The sequence below is a fragment of the Chionomys nivalis genome, chromosome 18 (assembly GCF_950005125.1).
Source record: "Chionomys nivalis chromosome 18, mChiNiv1.1, whole genome shotgun sequence".
Classification (NCBI taxonomy): Eukaryota; Metazoa; Chordata; class Mammalia; order Rodentia; family Cricetidae; genus Chionomys; species Chionomys nivalis.
The window spans coordinates 4894627-4912593 of NC_080103.1; the positions used below are offsets into that span (position 1 = coordinate 4894627).

At 55.1% G+C, this 17967-nt stretch overlaps 2 protein-coding genes across 4 annotated transcripts; both read left to right on the forward strand.

The window, feature by feature from the left end:
- The first annotated feature begins 139 nt into the window (after positions 1–139).
- On the forward strand, positions 140–11543 carry Thbs3 (thrombospondin 3). 2 transcript variants are annotated; one of them, XM_057793368.1, is made up of 23 exons: positions 140–257; positions 1426–1632; positions 2414–2670; positions 2759–2861; positions 3444–3470; positions 3632–3714; positions 3797–3848; positions 3943–4091; positions 4600–4740; positions 4892–4969; positions 5477–5629; positions 5847–5957; positions 6051–6158; positions 7543–7702; positions 7934–8052; positions 8176–8228; positions 8505–8698; positions 8804–8982; positions 9105–9153; positions 9359–9555; positions 9764–9936; positions 10797–10936; positions 11017–11543. In XM_057793368.1, the coding sequence occupies exons 1-23, from the start codon at positions 179–181 to the stop codon at positions 11073–11075; spliced, it is 2871 nt and encodes a 956-aa protein (XP_057649351.1). In that variant the 5' UTR covers positions 140–178; the 3' UTR covers positions 11076–11543. The 2 variants fall into 2 exon arrangements, with proteins under 2 accessions (XP_057649351.1, XP_057649352.1); XM_057793369.1 differs by lacking the exon at positions 3632–3714 and having other exon boundaries at positions 3797–3841.
- A 1946-nt stretch (positions 11544–13489) lies between these two features.
- Muc1 (mucin 1, cell surface associated) lies at positions 13490–17621 on the forward strand. Of its 2 annotated transcripts, none has more exons than XM_057793453.1 (7): positions 13490–13622; positions 14168–15534; positions 15634–15686; positions 15799–15932; positions 16036–16157; positions 16233–16382; positions 17246–17621. In XM_057793453.1, exons 1-7 carry the CDS (start codon positions 13565–13567, stop codon positions 17318–17320), a joined length of 1959 nt encoding a protein of 652 aa, XP_057649436.1. In that variant the 5' UTR covers positions 13490–13564; the 3' UTR covers positions 17321–17621. The 2 variants fall into 2 exon arrangements, with proteins under 2 accessions (XP_057649436.1, XP_057649437.1); XM_057793454.1 differs by having other exon boundaries at positions 14231–15534; positions 17246–17620.
- Positions 17622–17967: the final 346 nt, after the last annotated feature.

The window sequence follows — 17967 nt, forward strand, 5'->3', positions numbered from 1 at the left end:
CTAGAGCCGATGATGCCTCCAAGGTGATTGGCAGCTCTTTGTTTCAGCCCCCCCTTACCCGCCTGCCCCCCCCAGCTCGCTCCTCAGTCCCTCCGCCCCCCTCCCGCTCCTGCTCTCCGCCTAGTCCTTTTCCCTCCCAGTCGCCTGCCTGCCAGGGGTAGTGAACCGGCTAAGCGGCATGGAGAAGCCAGAACTTTGGGGGGCCCTGGCTCTTCTCCTCTTCTGCTCTTACTCCTGTAGCAGTCAGGACCTTCAGGGTAAGCCTGCGCCCATCCTCTTTGACACCTCTTTGTCTCTTTTCTTTTGCCCCCAGCCAAATAGCAGACCACATGTGGGTTTGAGGAGAGAGGGAGGAGTCCTGAAATTGGGTTGGAGAGAAAAGTTACACTCGGAAGAGTAAAGAGTTGGCGATAATGTGGGAGGAGTGGGCACCAGAGGGTGGGTGGGTGAGTGCAAACTGGCCCAGGGTCGGGCGTTCAAACCGGGATGGACGCAGGATCTGAATGCCAGCACTGCATGGTTTGTCAGCGCATCGCAGGACAGTCCGGGAAAGCAGCCTGATGATGGTTGCACTATGTGGGACCCTGGGCTTGGTGCCCCCTTTATCCTGACTCTCGGGTATTAAAAGATAGGGTGGGGGTGGGGATTGAGCGGCTAGAGCTCTCCCGGAGGTCGGGTGCTGGGATGGCTAATGGGTGGTGTAGGAGAGGTAGTGGAAGCAGATGACACAAGCAAAGATTCTTTCTTGGCTGGAGGGGAAACCACAGATTGGCCAGGACACAGGAGGCAGAGGCAGAGGCACTGGGTCCTACATTCCCCGGGGAGGGTGTGTGTAGGGGGAGGCTAAACAGGGTTGGAAGGGTCAGAGCCCTTTGTGGACAACTGTCCTTATCTAGACACACGTGATGAGCTGCTAGGATGGGAGGAATGGCACCAGGATTTGAAGTGAGTTAAACCCAGTAGCGAAGAGAAGCTACCTCTGGTTTCTGAGCTGTGGACACCAGGTGCCACACCAGTCTGATCAGCAATGTCTCACTTGCGCCACCTGCTGGGACATACGAAGTTTGTGGAGTGGCTTCGATATTTCTAAGTGGACTCTAAGCCTATAGGTTCCCAAGGCTTTGGAAGCTGCAGAAGGTGCTGGGAGGGAAGAATTGCCTGTTCCCTGTTAAAAAAGGGTTGAAGTTTTTGTTTATATAGATGGGGAATTGTAGCCTGGTCTATGTAGCTGAGTCTGGCTGCTAGCTTGAGGCAGTCCTCTCAGCTTGAGGCAATCCTGAGATTGACAGGCATGTATACCACTCCTAGTAAGTTTTAAGGAGGTGATTTATGCTGTCGGGATGCCTCACCTCTCGGGGCTCAGGAGAGAGGGCAGGCCTTAACACTACCTCCTTTCTCTGACTCCGATCATCCCTGCCTGGCCAGTGATCGACCTGCTGACTGTGGGCGAGTCCCGGCAGACGGTAGCTGTAGCAGAGAAGATCAGGACGGCTTTACTCACTGCCGGGGACATCTACCTCTTGTCCACATTCCGCCTCCCCCCAAAGCAAGGCGGTGTCCTCTTTGGGCTCTACTCTCGGCAAGACAACACCCGGTGGCTCGAGGCCTCTGTTGTGGGCAAGATCAACAAAGGTGACTGACTGGTGGGCACCTCCTTTCCTGACCCAGTGACCCCTTGAGCAGTCTCCTTATCCCCACACCCAGGTGCTTCTTTATTCTCCTTGACTTTTATTAAGGGATACCTGATATGGCAGTGACCAAACAGTTGGGTAAGGTCTGGTATTTATAGGGACGGGTGGCAGGTTGTACATGGGGATGCTCAGAGGGCAGGGAGGAAATACCTGTCCCAGGAGTAGTAGAACCACGTAGAGTTTGGCTAAAGTTCAGTGGGTACAGATGCAGCTGTTGCCTTGGCAGGGGACAGTTCTTTGAGGCATTGAGAACTAGTAAGGTCCTCATCTAAGGTCAATTTGAAAAACATTTATTGTGCATCTGTTACATACAAGGTGTTGAGAGATACACATAACAATTAGGAATTGTCTTAAGAGATGTGGTGTCAGCCAGGCGTTGGTGGTGCACGTCTTTAATTCCAGCACTCAGGATGCAGAGGCAGGCAGAACTCAGGGAGTTCAAGGCCAGCCTGGCCTACAAACAAAGTTCCAGGACAGTCAGAACTACACAGAGAAACCCTGTCTCGAGGGGGAAAAAGTGTGTGTGTGGTATCTAGCTGAGCGGTGGTGGTGCACACCTTTAGTACCAGCATTCAGGAGGCAGAGGCAGGTGGATCTCTGAGTCCAAGGCCAGCCTGGTCTACAGAGTGAGATCCAAGGTTACACAAAGAAACCCTGTCTCAAAAAAACAAGCAAAACCAGGACGGGGGCTAGTGCCTACACTGACATCCACTCCTGGGCAGTCCTGGTGCGGTACCAGCGGGAAGACGGCAAAGTCCACGCAGTGAACCTACAGCAAGCAGGCCTGGCTGATGGGCGGACACACACAGCTCTCCTGCGGCTCCGAGGACCTTCTCGACCCAGCCCCGGCCTGCAGCTCTATGTGGACTGTAAACTGGGCGACCAACATGCTGGCCTTCCAGCCCTGGCCCCAATTCCTCCAGCAGAGGTCAGTGGCCTGGAGATTAGAACTGGACAGAAGGCTTACCTGAGGATGCAGGTGAGAGGGAGTAGCCTCTGGTCTGGGGGAATGGTCTGTAGCACCAGGAGTCGAGCTGCTAGGCCCTCCCTCTGCTTGCTGACCCTAGGGCTTTGTGGAGTCGATGAAGATTATTATAGGTGGCTCCATGGCGCGGGTAGGAGCCCTAAGTGAGTGCCCATTCCAAGGAGACGACTCCATTCACAGTGCAGGTAACAGAGGACTCCCACCCTCTCCACTTCCTCCTGCTCAGTACCCGTCCCTTTAGCGTGCCCGTTTCCGAGGCTCTTGACAGCATAGCTCCAAATCTTTCATCCCTGACTTCATGAAATCATCTAGCAGAACTCTGAGGAGCTCTAGGGGGTGAGGAGGTGCTAGTCTCAAGGTCTCTGTAGTTCCTCTTGGCAGCTGTCACCTCCCAGCGGGCAGCACCTCCAGCCTCACTCTGGTCTCTAACAAGGGTGCTCAGAGGCCCTTACCTAAGCAAACACCCACTTCCCCCAGAGACATCAAAGGGTTCTTCAAGTGGCAGCTTGAGAAAGGGTTTGAAATGGAATGTACTAGGGCCCTGGCCTCTCACCTGGAGTCCTCCTGTACTACCATGCCTGGGATCCAAGATTTGGGTTTTGACTTCTTTGAGGCAGTGCCTAGAGGGCCTTTAGGGCTGTGGTAGTTGAGCAGCGGCTGAGGGAAACTGCCTGTCTGCTGCACAGGAGGCTGGAACTGTAGCACCCCTGCCCTGTTCCTGCCCCCTCCTCCCAGCAGCCCCCCTGACTGCTATACTTCTCCTCTAGTGACCAGTGCGCTGCAGTCCATTTTAGGTGAGTCAACCACGAGGAGGTGACCCAGGCGAGGGCAGTCCTGTCACGGGTGGGGTTGAAAGGTGTGGTATGGACTTGGGGACAAGAGCTGGCGTACAGTCCAAAGAGGGCCCAGAGTGACTCCCCACTGCTGAGTCTCTCCATCCTCTGGACCTTGGCAGGAGAACAGACCAAGGCCTTGGTCACCCAGCTCACTCTCTTCAACCAGATCCTGGTGGAGCTTCGAGATGACATCCGAGACCAGGTTTGGGTGGGCCAGCCCAGGAGGCTTCTGACGCTGGGGTGGGGTGGCGGGTGCGGAGGGCTGACTGCTCCTCCTTCGGCAGGTGAAGGAGATGTCCCTCATCCGGAACACCATCATGGAGTGTCAGGTGTGCGGTGAGTGGGCGAGGAGAGGAGGGCTCCAGACGGCACGGCTGTGCTTCCTACTCTGTGACCCTAGAGGGTGGCTCTGACTGTGTCCACCTCCCAGGTTTCCACGAGCAGCGTTCTCACTGCAGCCCCAACCCCTGCTTCAGAGGTGTGGACTGCATGGAAGTGTATGAGCACCCAGGCTACCGCTGTGGGCCCTGCCCGCCTGGCCTACAGGGCAATGGCACCCACTGCGACGACATCAATGAGGTGAGGAATGAAGGCGCCCTCAAGGGTACAAAAAGTTGGGTGAAGCTGGGCAGTGGTGGCACACACCTTTAGTCCCTGCACTCAGGAGGCAGAGGCGGGAGGCAGAGGTGGATATCTCCGTGAGTTCAAGGCCAGCCTGGTCTACAGAGCGAGTTCCAGGACAGGCTCCAAAGCTGCACAGGGAAACCCTGTCTCAAAAAAAAAAAAAAAATCAGAAAAAAAAAAAAAAAAGCTGTGTGAAAGTTGTGCAGAGCGAAGGAATTTAGGGGAGGTCAGAGACCAGCACAGCCAGGCTGGAGGAAGGGGGCATAAGATAGACGGAAGGTTACACACTGGAGAGCTGGTGAAGAGGCGGAGAAGTTTTAGATGGCCAGCCAGGGGAAAAGGAGCACCGGGAGGTTGGGCTGGGAGCTGCAAAGGGACCGGGGAGCAGCGCTTCTAGGACCACATACAGTTGCCTCACCTTCCCAGGCAATGGCTGACTTCTGCCTTCTCATTTGGTTCCCAGTGTGCTCACTCTGACCCCTGTTTCCCGGGCTCCAGCTGCATCAACACCATGCCTGGCTTCCACTGTGAGGCCTGCCCTCCGGGCTACAAGGGCACCCGAGTGTCTGGTGTGGGCATCGACTATGCTCGGGCCAGTAAACAGGTCAGATTGTGTAGTCTGTGTGGCTTTCTGGAAAATGAGATGAGGCTGTCCCACTCAGCTCTGTGGGTCTAAACTGTACGTTTAGGCCCGCAAAGCCCCATCATTACTGACTTCTGGATCTGTGAGACCCGCCTCTACTCTGCCCTTTTAGGTCTGCAATGACATTGATGAATGTAATGATGGGAACAATGGAGGCTGTGACCCAAATTCCATCTGCACCAACACGGTGGTGAGCTGAATGCCCTGCCCTGCTCAGGACCCCCTCTTCACATTTCTCGTTTCTTCCTCTCCACTTGGGTGCTACTCGAGTGCTCCCATGAGCCTGGCTGAGATGCCCAGGCTCTGCCTGACTAGGTGTGACCTTTGGCAAGTTAGCTAATCTTTTCGAACCTCAGCTTTCTCATCTGAAAAATGGGGCTATTGTCTACCTTAAAAGAGAACCTAAGGGACCGGGCGGTGGTGGCTCACGCCTTTAATCCCAGCACTTGGGAGGCAGAGGCAGGTGAATCTCTGTGAGTTCGAGACCAGCCTGGTCTACATCTACAAGAGCTAGTTCCGGGACAGGCTCCAAAACCACAGAGAAACCCTGTCTCGAAAAAAGCAAAAAAAAAAAAAAAAAAAAAAAAAAAAAAAAGAACCTAAGGGAGACAGATGTGCCTGGTGTGGTTCTAGGTGTCTGTCTTATACTCTACAGGGCTCCTGGTGAGTTCAGCTTCCTTCCTAACTCTACTCTTAGGGGTCTTTCAAATGTGGTCCCTGCCGTCTGGGGTTCCTGGGAAACCAGAGCCAGGGCTGCCTCCCAGCAAGGACCTGCCACAGCCCAGCCCACAGCCCCTGCCATGTCCATGCTCACTGTCTCTTTGAACGCAATGGCGCAGTGTCTTGCCAGGTAACCTGGACCTAAGACAGGAGACAAAAAGGGAGGAAAGATGTGTGAGGCCAGTGAAAATATCTAGCGACTGGCCTGAGGGCCTTCATGGGAAAAAGAGGGAAGCCTGTCCCCGGGAACTTACTAATGGGGAGAGCAGAGCCCAGAGCAGAACTGTAGGTCAGGGTACGGGGATGCCAAGCCAAACTGCTAATGCCTACTGTATGTTTTACCCCAGTGTAATGTGGGCTGGGCAGGGAATGGAAACGTGTGTGGGCCTGACACAGACATCGATGGCTATCCGGACCAGGCGCTTCCCTGCATGGATAACAACAAGCACTGCAAGCAGGTGCAGGCCACGGGCTAGCTGGAGGGGGTGGGCAGTGGCACAAGCTGGCTCACACCGAGACTCACCCATCCTCTTCCTCCCTCTGAACCTCAGGACAACTGCCTTTTGACACCCAACTCTGGGCAAGAAGACGCTGATAATGATGGTGTTGGGGACCAGTGTGATGACGATGCTGATGGTGATGGCATCAAGAATGTCGAGGTACAGCCGGGTGGTGGTGGCGCACACCTTTAATCCAGCACTCAGGGAGGCAGAGGCAGGAGGATATCTGTGAGTTCGAGGCCAGTCTGGTCTACAGAGTGAGTTCCAGGCCAGCCAGGGCTACACAGAGAAATCCTGCCTCAACAAAACAAAATAAACACACAAAAAAATGTCAGCTGCGCGGTAGTGGCATACACCTTTAGATATGGAGGCTGGAGAGATAGCTCAGTGGTTAAGAGCAGAGAACCCAGGATCAGTTCCAGTACCCACATGGTAGCTGACAACTATCTGTAACTCCAGTTCCACTTAGGCCTCCATAGGCACTGCACAAATGCAATGCAATAGACATGTATTCAGGCCAAACACTCATACACAGAAAATAAAAATGAATATTAAGAAAGAAGAACTTCGGAGTCAACTTGCAATGGTGGCATGTACCTGTAATCAGCACTTAGGAGATGGAGGCAGGAGGATCACTGCAAGGTGGAAGTCACCTGGGCTACAAAACGAGACCCTGTCTCTAAAAACCAAACAAGCCAGTGATCTGAATTTAAACCCTGGTAGGAAGAGAGAATCTACAGCTACAAGTTACCCTCTGCCTTCCATATAGGCAGAGTGGCACTTGTGTGCCCACACACACATACTAATTGAATAAGTACATAGAAGAAAAAAAAGAAAGGGGTGAAGTGAGACCAAAACAAGAACCAGGCCAGGAATGGTGGTGCACACCTCTAATCCCAGAACTCAAGAGATGGAGGCAGGTGGGCACCTGGGGGTTCAAGGCCACCCTGGTCTACATAGGTGAGTTCCAGGCCAGCAAGGACCACATAGTGAGACCTTGTCTCAAAACAAGCAAATGGCCGGGCGGTGGTGGCGCACGCCTTTAATCCCAGCACTTGGGAGGCAGAGGCAGGCGGATCTCTGTGAGTTCGAGACCAGCCTGGTCTACAAGAGCTAGTTCCAGGACAGGCTCCAAAGCCACCGAGAAACCCTGACTCGAAAAAGCAAAAAAAAAAAACAAGCAAATGACAGAACCACCACCAAGAACCAAAAACAACAACAACAAAACCTCCAATCAAAGACCTCTAAAGTCAAAGGATGCTCTCTGTGCCCCTCAGCGCCTATGCTCTCCCCATAGTGTAGTCTCTCTTGCTGAATCATTATCCTGCCTCTTCTTGGTCCCGGGCGATTAATTCCCCAGGATAGTCCCTATGACATGAAGTGTGGTCTCTAGACAAGATAGACTATATGGAGGTCGGGCGGGTGGGACAGCATGAAGCAGTCTTACATTACAGGGACATTACATTACCATGATCATTGACGAGGACAGGGAGAAAGTAAGTATGGGGGCTTCTGACCCTTCTTCTCCTACCCCCTTGCCCAGGACAATTGCCGACTGTTCCCCAACAAGGACCAGCAGAATTCAGACACAGATTCATTTGGGGATGCCTGTGACAACTGTCCCAATGTTCCCAACAACGACCAGAAGGACACAGATGGCAATGGAGAAGGAGACGCCTGTGACAACGATGTGGATGGGGATGGTGCAGGCCTGGGGCCCAGGGGATGGCTGGGAGAGCCATAGGGATGAGGCAAGGAGGGGGGAAGTCAGTGCAGCTGGGGAAGCAGGCTTAGAGACACCGGCTAGGAACATGAAGTGGCTACAAGTGGTTAGTGTGATGTGAGCCCCACAGAGTGCAAGCAGATTCCTGGCAAAGCTTAGGACTTCTGCCAGCAGAGGAGCACACGACAGCCTTGTCTCTCATATCTACTAGGCATCCCCAATGGACTGGACAACTGCCCTAAAGTACCCAACCCACTGCAGACAGACCGGGATGAAGACGGGGTGGGAGATGCTTGTGACAGCTGCCCTGAAATGAGCAATCCGACCCAGGTACAGGGGAAGGGGGAGGGGGAGGGAGGGCGGGGGATTGGTGGGTGAGGCCTGGACCTTTTAGAGGCGAGATCACCCTCTCCAGAGTTATGAGGAGATGGTGAGATCAGACCCCTCTCTCAGACAGATGCAGACAGCGACCTGGTGGGGGATGTCTGTGATACCAATGAAGACAGGTAGGGCTGGGCCAGCAGATCCAAGGTCTCCCAGGGAGTATGTTCCTCTGCTACATTCTCAGCTGCCTCACCATGTAGCCTTAACTCATTAGCCCACTCAGCAGGGAGTCCTGCTCACAATCTGCCCCATATTCCTACTGCTGGATTCTCATCTCATCTGGATGATGGCAAAGGGACCAGGTTGGAGGGCAGGCAGGCCCCAGAAAGGCCCCAGAAGATAAGGAAAAGATGGGACCTACATTTCCAGCTGGTGTTTGTTCCTTTTCTTCTGAGCAGCGATGGAGACGGGCATCAGGACACCAAGGACAATTGTCCCCAGCTGCCAAACAGCTCTCAGCTGGACTCGGACAATGACGGTCTTGGGGATGAGTGTGATGGGGACGATGACAATGATGGTGTCCCAGACTATGTGCCTCCTGGGCCTGACAACTGCCGTCTGGTACCCAATCCTAACCAGAAAGACTCCGACGGTAAAGCTGGGGTCCCAGAGATGGTTGGTGACGTTGATACAGGGAGACCCGAAGGGAGTGAGGGGTGACAGCTGGCGGGGCCTGAGCACTGGCCTCTCTGCCCAGGCAATGGTGTTGGTGACGTGTGTCAGGATGACTTCGACAACGATGCAGTGGTTGACCCCCTGGATGTATGTCCGGAAAGTGCAGAGGTTACCCTCACAGATTTTCGGGCCTATCAGACTGTGGTTCTGGATCCCGAGGGTGATGCTCAGATTGACCCAAACTGGGTGGTGCTCAATCAGGTATGCAGGGCAGTGGGCTGGGCAGGTGCTGGCAGACCAGACCTCCTGTTGGTACCTGGGTGGCATCTGTGTACCCGGACCAGGGCTTTTTAAAAATTTCTTTCTCTCCTTAACAACCCCAGGGCATGGAAATTGTTCAGACTATGAACAGTGACCCAGGTCTTGCAGTTGGTATGTAAGGGGCACCCAGCTCAGTAATTCCCAAAGGGAAGGCCGCTAGAGAGGGTAGAGAAAGAACCAGATGGGGAGGATGGGCGGGGGCTTACCACAAGACTCTGGCCATACATACAACAGCATCTCTGCCTCCAGTACTCGCCCCACCATGGGCTACCAAGTAGCGTTAGTGCCCCTAACACTTATCCCACTCCCACCCCAGGATACACGGCTTTTAACGGTGTGGACTTTGAAGGCACTTTCCACGTGAACACGGTCACTGACGATGACTACGCAGGCTTCCTCTTCAGTTACCAGGACAGTGGCCGCTTCTATGTGGTCATGTGGAAACAGACAGAGCAGACATACTGGCAGGCCACGCCTTTCCGAGCCGTGGCCCAGCCAGGACTGCAGCTCAAGGTATTCCAGCTGCCCAATTTCCCCGACCCACTGACTTGGTAAATGCTGTTTCTGCCCAACCTCAAGGGCTGCACTGCCTGATTAGGACCCTTCTTACCCAGACGTCTGGGCTGGGCACCAGCTGTGTGGGGCTCCAGAGAATCCGCTCAGTTCTTGACTCCCTTTCTCACCCTGGTCCTGCGGTTGACACTCTGTCAATAACTTCCAGGCAGTGACATCAGTATCGGGTCCAGGTGAGCACCTCCGAAATGCTCTGTGGCACACAGGCCACACCCCTGATCAGGTACGACTGCTGTGGACTGACCCCCGAAATGTGGGTTGGCGTGACAAGACATCCTATAGATGGCAGCTGCTGCACCGGCCCCAAGTTGGCTACATTCGGTAAGGAGAGGGTCTGAGCCCTAGAGAAGGGGGTAGGGGCAAGACTCAATCTCCTATGCCCTCTAGCTAGCAGGGACTCAGTACTGTGACTTCCCTCCGCTCAGTTTCTTGGTGCCATGGGTAGAGTCCGCACAGTCTCTTCTATTTCTCATTTCAGCACAGAGGAGGTGGTGTTAGGCACACCATTCCTCTGTACCAAATTTTCCCTTGAAATCCAGGGTGTTGGGATAGACGCCTTCCAGTTCTCTGGAGTGTCTAGGCCCCAGGCAGTCTGTAGAAGAGCCCAGCACTTCCAGCCCCTTAAGTGTCCAGAACTTGCTCCAGCAGCATCTGACTTTGGAAAGGGACCATGCTTCCGTTAGAGCAGCCGGAGGCCTGTGGCTTATAGGCCTCTCAGTTTGGCTTCTTGTTTGCGACATTGGTTTCTCCCTCCTATACGTGTCCCTGGTTGGTGAGAATGGCTTGAGAAGGGAAGGGAAAGGAATCTGCTTAAAAGCTGGACTTCCTGTAGCCAAGAGCCTAGAATCCTGGGGGCTGAGTTGGTTTCTCTTTAAAGTATCTAGAGCGGTGGGGCGCCAGGGCAGAGGATAAAGGGGGGGTGTGGAATAGAGCCTGGGAAGCGGGTGACTTCACCCCCAGCCCTTTGTGCTCATTGTCATAGCAACCCAATCCTTGCTAGGAATGTGCTGGTGCTTTGAGATGCAAAAGTGGCTGGACAAAGAGCTAGGGGCCCAAGGCCTGAGAAAAAGCCCCCTCCCTCCCCTTTCCAGCCTTCCCTCAGGACTAGTGTGTACAAGGTTGGGGGGGGGGCACAGAGCCCACTGGCACCTCAGCACCAATGATACCTCTATCCCGGACAGGGTGAAGCTCTATGAGGGTCCCCAGCTAGTGGCGGATTCTGGGGTGATTATTGACACGTCCATGAGAGGGGGGCGTCTTGGTGTATTCTGCTTCTCCCAAGAAAACATCATTTGGTCCAATCTCCAGTATCGCTGCAACGGTGAGGCTCTAGACGGAGGTCAGCTTGACCGTGCTCTGGGAAGCCCTCATCCTCTGACGCAACTTGTTTCCCCTCTTCAGACACAGTGCCTGAGGATTTTGAGCCATTCCGGAGGCAGCTGCTCCAGGGAAGGGTGTAAGGAGGTGCTACCGGATTCAGAATTCCGATTGGAGACCTTTGACCTTGGGCTCTGTTCCGGAGACCCTGGGTCTAACCTACAGCCCCTCAACCTAACGTGGTTCTCTGGCACCCATCAGGGAGCTCAGCCCCAGAGGGGTAATGACCCCACTGTGCAGGGGCTGGGGGAATTTCAAGGGGGTATTGCTCAGGCACTGACCCCAGGGAAGACATCAGCACATTGCCATAAAAGTTACAGTTATTTTCTAAGTCAGTGCAATTACTTATTTTAGGCCTTTTCTAGGACACAAAGGAACCTGAGGGGTAAGAAAGGCGGCTAACTGCAGGCAGAGCTAGGGAAAGCTTGACCGAGTTGGAGTGTGGATGAGAAAAACACCAAATGAAGGACGAGGCTGGAGGACGGCTTTAGTCCTTCCAGCCCCACTTACTCACCGTGGCAGCAGCGACACCTCAGTCTAAGTTCCGCAGGGATCGGAAGCCCAGGGCCGGGGCTGCCCCGCTCTGGGTGAGGGGGCGCCGGGGGGGCCGAGGGGGCCGGAGGCCGGGACGAGTGCAATATTGGCGGGGGAGAGAACAACACTGCACCACGTCCCGTCCCTCCCGCCCGCCCGGGGCCCCGGAATCCCGCTCCTTACCACGTGGGCCTTTGGAGCCCAGGGACTGGGGGCGCTCTGGGGAGTTGGGGTCACCTTAGAGGTACACCAGAGCCTGGGCGCCCGGAAGGGTAAAGGGGAGGACGAAAGGGAAAGGGTGAGGAGAGAAGGGGTTCCCCCGGTGCTCGGGAAGGCCACTTTCCGACGCTGAAGCAGTGCGCGCGCTTGCTCTTTAAATACTGAGACGGAGAGGCGCGGAGCTATTGCCATGGTGACCGGTATCCCAGCAACCGAATTGAATGCTTGTTGCCTGGCAATTCTAGGAGTTGGGGTTTGGGGCCGCCTACCCAAATACTTGTGGGCGCGCTGACGTAGGGCATCCCCACGCTGCCTGGAGCCGGCCTCACAAAATCGCTCAGAGGCACGACAAACGGCAGGAGCGTGGGTCCCATGCCTCCCTTCATGCACCTCCGAAATGCTTTCTAAAGTATTAGCTTCCGTTTTATATTCGTTGGGACTAAGAATTGTTTGCCTACTACAGTTGTAACTGCTCCTGTTGGTTTACACTGCAACCTACACCTGCAGGATCTGACCTGGTACCCTCAGTTCGCATGCTGCTGTGAACCGAAAGCCCTCCCTGTCCCCAACTATTTCTGACCTTCAGAATACCTCTCCTCCCTAAATACACACACGAGTTTGCCCTGCACCATGTGCCTGTCCGTCCCAAATACCGTTCCTCTCCCAAATACAACTCTGAGCTCCCAAATTCCATGGTTGCCCCATCTACTCGCTGCCTGGATGCCCGCAAACAACCTGTCCCACTCCCACATTCTGATGTCATCACACAACTTGATGCCCCCTTCCACATACCTTGGGACCCCATCCACTTAGCATCATTTCCCCCAGACATAAACCCCAGAAGTCTGAGTATCCAAAGTACTGATCCTTGCTCCTCCACCTCACTGTGCAATCCTTCCGATCTGTCCTAGGCATTGATCCTTTTCGTTAAGGCCCATCAACGTCCCTAAGATCTGTCTCTACTTGGGCTGTGCTATGTCTAGCCTTCTCACTTGGCTGGTGCGGGTCGGCCGCGCCATGGTCCCCGCTGACCACTAGAGGGCAGGCGTTCCCGACCAGAAGGACCGGCCCGCCTGTCACTCAAGGTGGAGAGTTGGCCAGGAAGGACCTCAGGCTTCGGTAGAGCCCCAGTTTTGTCCTTTTTAAGTGGAAATTTACTCCCACCGCCTTTCTCAGAAGCAAGCCAAAGAGGGACCCAGGCTACTGGAAAGTCTGGCAGGGGCGGAGACTGTGGTTTTCAGAGTACAGGGAGTGGCTAGAAGGGTGGGGCTATTCCGGGAAGTGGGGCGGGGGGGGGGGGGGGCGACCTGTCCACTATTATCCAGCCCCCTTGTGTCCTCTCAACCTATGGAAAGCGGGTTTCAAGGACCCGCAGAGAGAACAGGAAAAGGGATTGGGGGTCCTGGGGATGGGTTTCTCTGGGCTCGAAGCCCGGGCCCTGTCTGTGCTGCCTTTCCTCAGCTTGGCTGTTGCTCTGGGGCTTAAACCAGAGCCAGGAGGTCCCAGGTCTCCTCCACATACACACCTGGGGAAGTCAAGAACTGGTTTGTAAAAGGGGGAGGCCAATTGGAGAATAAACAGGTTGTCATAAGGTTGAGTGATTGGAGCCCAAGTACCCTACACAGGAATAGTTGGGGAGGAGGAGGAGGAAAAGCTAGGGGAGGGGGGCGGAGTTTTGTTACCTGTCACCTGCTCTAGCTGTGCCTAGGGCGGGAGGGGTGCTGGTATAAAGCGGCGGGCACCAGAGCTGCTCCATCGCACACAGGCAGCACCCGCCTTGAATCTGTTTCTGCCCCCTTCCCGCCTGCTCACCACCACCATGACCCCAGGCGTCCGGGCTCTTTTCTTCCTGACGTTACTTATAGCGCTTGTAACAGGTGAGAGGCACGTGGTGGGGGTGGGGAGGGACTGGGCTGTTCAGGTGCCACTCGTCACCTTTCTGTGGCCTTTGCATTACGAAAGTCATGCATGGCAGACAGAGATGGCACAGTATTGCCGGAGTGAAAGAAAAAGGCTAAGACCCCAGGAGAGTGGGCACCATAGTAGGCAATGCTCTGATGTTTGTGGGGAGTGGAGAGGGCCGGCTGTGTAAGGAGAGGTAGTGGGAAAATGGGCCAGGCTGTGTGCAGTGGCTAGGTCAAGGCCAGCCTGGGCCGCAGTGTGAGTCCTTGTCTCAAAAGTAGTAGTGGAGGGATGAATGAGCCGGAAGCAGGGGTGAGTCTCTTAGAGAGGGAGAGAGTAGTGGGTGAGTCTCTTAGAGAGGGAGAGAGAGGGTTGTCAGCCTTACAGTTTCTGGCTCCAGCCAGAAATCATGCAGGTTACCTGAAGCAACCTAGTGTCCACCTCTGTTGAGAGGTGTGTGCACGTAAAAACGATCTACTCCCCACCTTCCACTCTGGTTCAGGCCTTTTTGCCCTTCCAGATCAAAACAGTGTCACCTCATCTCAGGATACCAACAGTTCCTCAACCTTGACTATCACCCCAGGTCACGGTGGTGCCTCTGCCCCGGCCACCAACTCTACAGTGGACTCGGTCACCGCCCCAGCTCACGGTGGTGTCTCTGCCCCGGCCACCAGCTCTACATTGGACTCGGTCACCGCCCCAGCTCACGGTGGTGTCTCTGCCCCGGCCACCAGCTCTACATTGGACTCGGTCACCGCCCCAGCTCACGGTGGTGTCTCTGCCCCGGCCACCAGCTCTACATTGGACTCGGTCACCACTCCAGGTCACGGTGGTGTCTCTGCCCCGGCCACCAGCTCTACATTGGACTCGGTCACCACCCCAGCTCACGGTGGTGCCTCTGCCCCGGCCACCAACTCTACAGTGGACTCGGTCACCACCCCAGCTCACGGTGGTGTCTCTGCCCCGGCCACCAACTCTACAGTGGACTCGGTCACCACTCCAGGTCACGGTGGTGTCTCTGCCCCGGCCACCAACTCTACAGTGGACTCGGTCACCACCCCAGCTCACGGTGGTGTCTCTGCCCCGGCCACCAACTCTACAGTGGACTCGGTCACCACTCCAGGTCACGGTGGTGTCTCTGCCCCGGCCACCAACTCTACAGTGGACTCGGTCACCACTCCAGGTCACGGTGGTGTCTCTGTCCCGGCCACCAGCTCTACGGTGGACTTGGCCAGCACGCCAGTCCACAGTGGTACCTCTGCTCCAGCCACTAACTCTACAATGGACTCAGCTACCACTCCAGTCCACACCGGTTCCTCCATCCAAATCACCATGGCTATATCAGGCTCAGCCAACACTCCAATCCACAATGGCTCTTCGGTTCCAACTACCAGCCCTGCATTGGTCTCAGCCACCAGTCCAGCCCACAGTAGTGCCTCATCTATGACTAATAGCTCCGAATCAGACTTGGCCACCACTCCAGTGTACGGTGGCACCTCAGTCTCTACTACCAAGGCTACTTTAGGCTCTACCATCACCCCAGTCCACAATGGCTCCTTGGTGCCAACTACCAGCTCAGCTACCACTCCAATCCGAAATAACAGTTCTACAATGGCTGCTACAACTCCAGCTGGCAATGGTACTCAATCTCCAGCCCCAAGCCAGCACCCTGTTACTCCCACCACCCTTGCCATCTCCGGCAACAGCACGGTCCCCCTTAGCACAGTCCTTTCCCCGGCCTTCTCCAGGAATACTTCGCCCCAAGTGTCGCTTGAGGTGTCTTTCTTCTTCTTGTCGTTTCACATTTGGAACCAGCAGTTTAATTCTTCCCTGGAAGACCCCAGCTCCAACTACTACAAAGCACTGAAGTGGAACATTTCTGAACTGGTGGGTACTAGCCTGGCCTCTGCCCTGCTCTTCTGAAGCAGCTCTGCAGGACTGCTTGGACCCATTGCGTCAAATTTGAGCCCTCTCTTCTTATCCCAGTTTCTGCAGATTTTTAACGAAGATTTTCTGGGGATCTCTACCATCAAGTTCAGGTACAGTGTGGATATGACTCAGGGTGGGGTGGACATCTGACTTTGTGATGTGGGGGAAATGCTGACCCATAAGCAGATCCCCATGGCTGAACCACCCGTTTCCTGTGACCAGGTCAGGCTCGGTGGTGGTGGAGTCGACTCTGATTTTCCGGGAGGGTGCTGCCAGTGCCTCTGAGGTGAAGTCGCGGCTTTCACAGCACGCAAAGGAGGCAGAAGACTATAATTTGGTTATCTCCGAAGTCACTGGTAGGGCAACATCTCCAGCTCTGGCACCTGTGCACTTTTGGTGCTAGCCGAGGAAGGTCCGCCTCCTTTGGGGGACTTCCCCGACCACTGTTCTCCCTTTCAGTGGATGAGATGCAGTTCCCTTCCTCTGCCCAGTCCTGGCCTGGCGTGCCAGGCTGGGGCGTTGCCCTGCTGGTGCTGGTCTGTGTTTTGGTTGCTTTGGCCATCATCTATCTCCTTGCACTGGTAAGTCTCAGGCCTTCACCCATGTGCCCCGCTAAATGAGACCCCATGGGCCAGCATAACCTCTTGTTTCCCCAGGCAGTGTGTCAGTGCCGCCGAAAGAACTATGGGCAGCTGGACATCTTTCCGACCCAGGACACCTACCACCCAATGAGTGAATATCCCACCTACCACACTCATGGGCGCTATGTGCCCCCTGGCAGCACCAAACGTAGCTCCTATGAGGAGGTAAATCTGTGTCCCACTGTTTGGGGCAGGGGCCCTGGCTTGGTGAGGGTTTTTTGGAGACCCAAGGTGCTTTAGAGAGCTGAGCAGTGGAGAGCCTGGCAAGGTGGGGAATGAAGGTGCAGTTCTGAGGACCAGGTCTTGGAGACTACAGAAGAAAGAAAGGAACGGCTCTAAAAACCCTTGCCCTCACCTCTGACTGAACTCTGAACCGTAGCAGAGTGCTCATTAGGATGCCCAAGGTGAAGTGAGGGGGTACTGTGCCCAGGGAGCCCTGCCTGAAGGAGTGAGCATTCCTGTCTCACTCACCTCTTAGGGGCTGGGGAGTAGATACGGAACTCGGGAGGAACAGAAGCTTCCTCCAGTGAGAGCAGTGTGCCCAGAGGGTTCTTGTGAGTTTTAGGAAAGCAAAGGCCCTTCCCTCTTTCCTCACCCAGTCTCTCTGTAGATCTAGTAAATCATTACTGTGGCCACCTGAGACCAAAAGGCCAGTGGGTGGGAAGGGACAAGAGCTTCCTTTTCTTGCCCCATTCTCCTCCTCCCAGGGATCTCTCTACACACACAGCGCACACACACACACACACGCACACACACACACACACACACACACACACACACACAGCCTGTTGGGCCAGATGATCAAAAAATAAGAGGAAAAAGGGACAGGAAGGAGGGGCCTACAAGAGGGCTGGGGACTTAGAGCCAGGGGAGGGGGGGCAGTGGAGGAGTTGGGTGTTTACAGTCACCTGGCTGCTCTGAGGCCCAGCAGGTGCACACTCGGAATTAACTCCTTGAGAGCATGCCAGGCCAATAGCCTGGGGTGCCATCGGGGTTCTTTCACCTGAATTCATTTTCCCTTCGCTCAGGTTTCTGCAGGTAATGGTGGTAGCAGCCTATCGTACACCAACCCAGCAGTGGCAACCACTTCTGCCAACTTGTAGGGGACCTGTCACCACCTCGGGGCAGCGGTGGCAGTCTGCCCCCTCGGTTTCCAGTGCTAGACCCCTGCACTCTGATCTGGGCTGCTGAGCTGGAGTTCTGGTAGGCTGCTCACAGCCTTGCTGAGACTGCCAAATGTCTCAGCCATCTGAGCCTGGTGAAGCCCAGCTCTGCCCTGGGGGATGCCCTGAGGCAGGGGTGCAGTGGGGCCTCTCAGGACTGGCCTAGAAAGCCGGGAGATGGGCATGGGAAAGCAGACACAGTGAATAAAAGGGGGCCCTCCTGTTAGTTATGTCAACCGTGATTCTTCATCGGCAAACTTCCGGACCAAAGGGGGCAGAGTGCGTCTATGAGGGGCCTCCAGGGATCTGGGGATGAAAATTCCTGAAGGCAAGGAGGCATGGAGGGGCAGGTACATTTGAAAACACGGGGATATGGGGAAGAAGTGACATTGGGACAAAGAGGTGACCTGCAAAGGAACCCAGAATCCCCCCCCCCCCCATGCCTGGCAGCCCTGAAGGAAGAAGGAAATGAAACCAAGGCTAACTCCATTGGGCCTGCCCCTGACCTGGCCTCAGCCCGCGCCATGTCCCTCTCCGGCTGGCATGGTGCCCCTACGGTAGTTCTATTCTTAGTTGTCCAGGTGTGA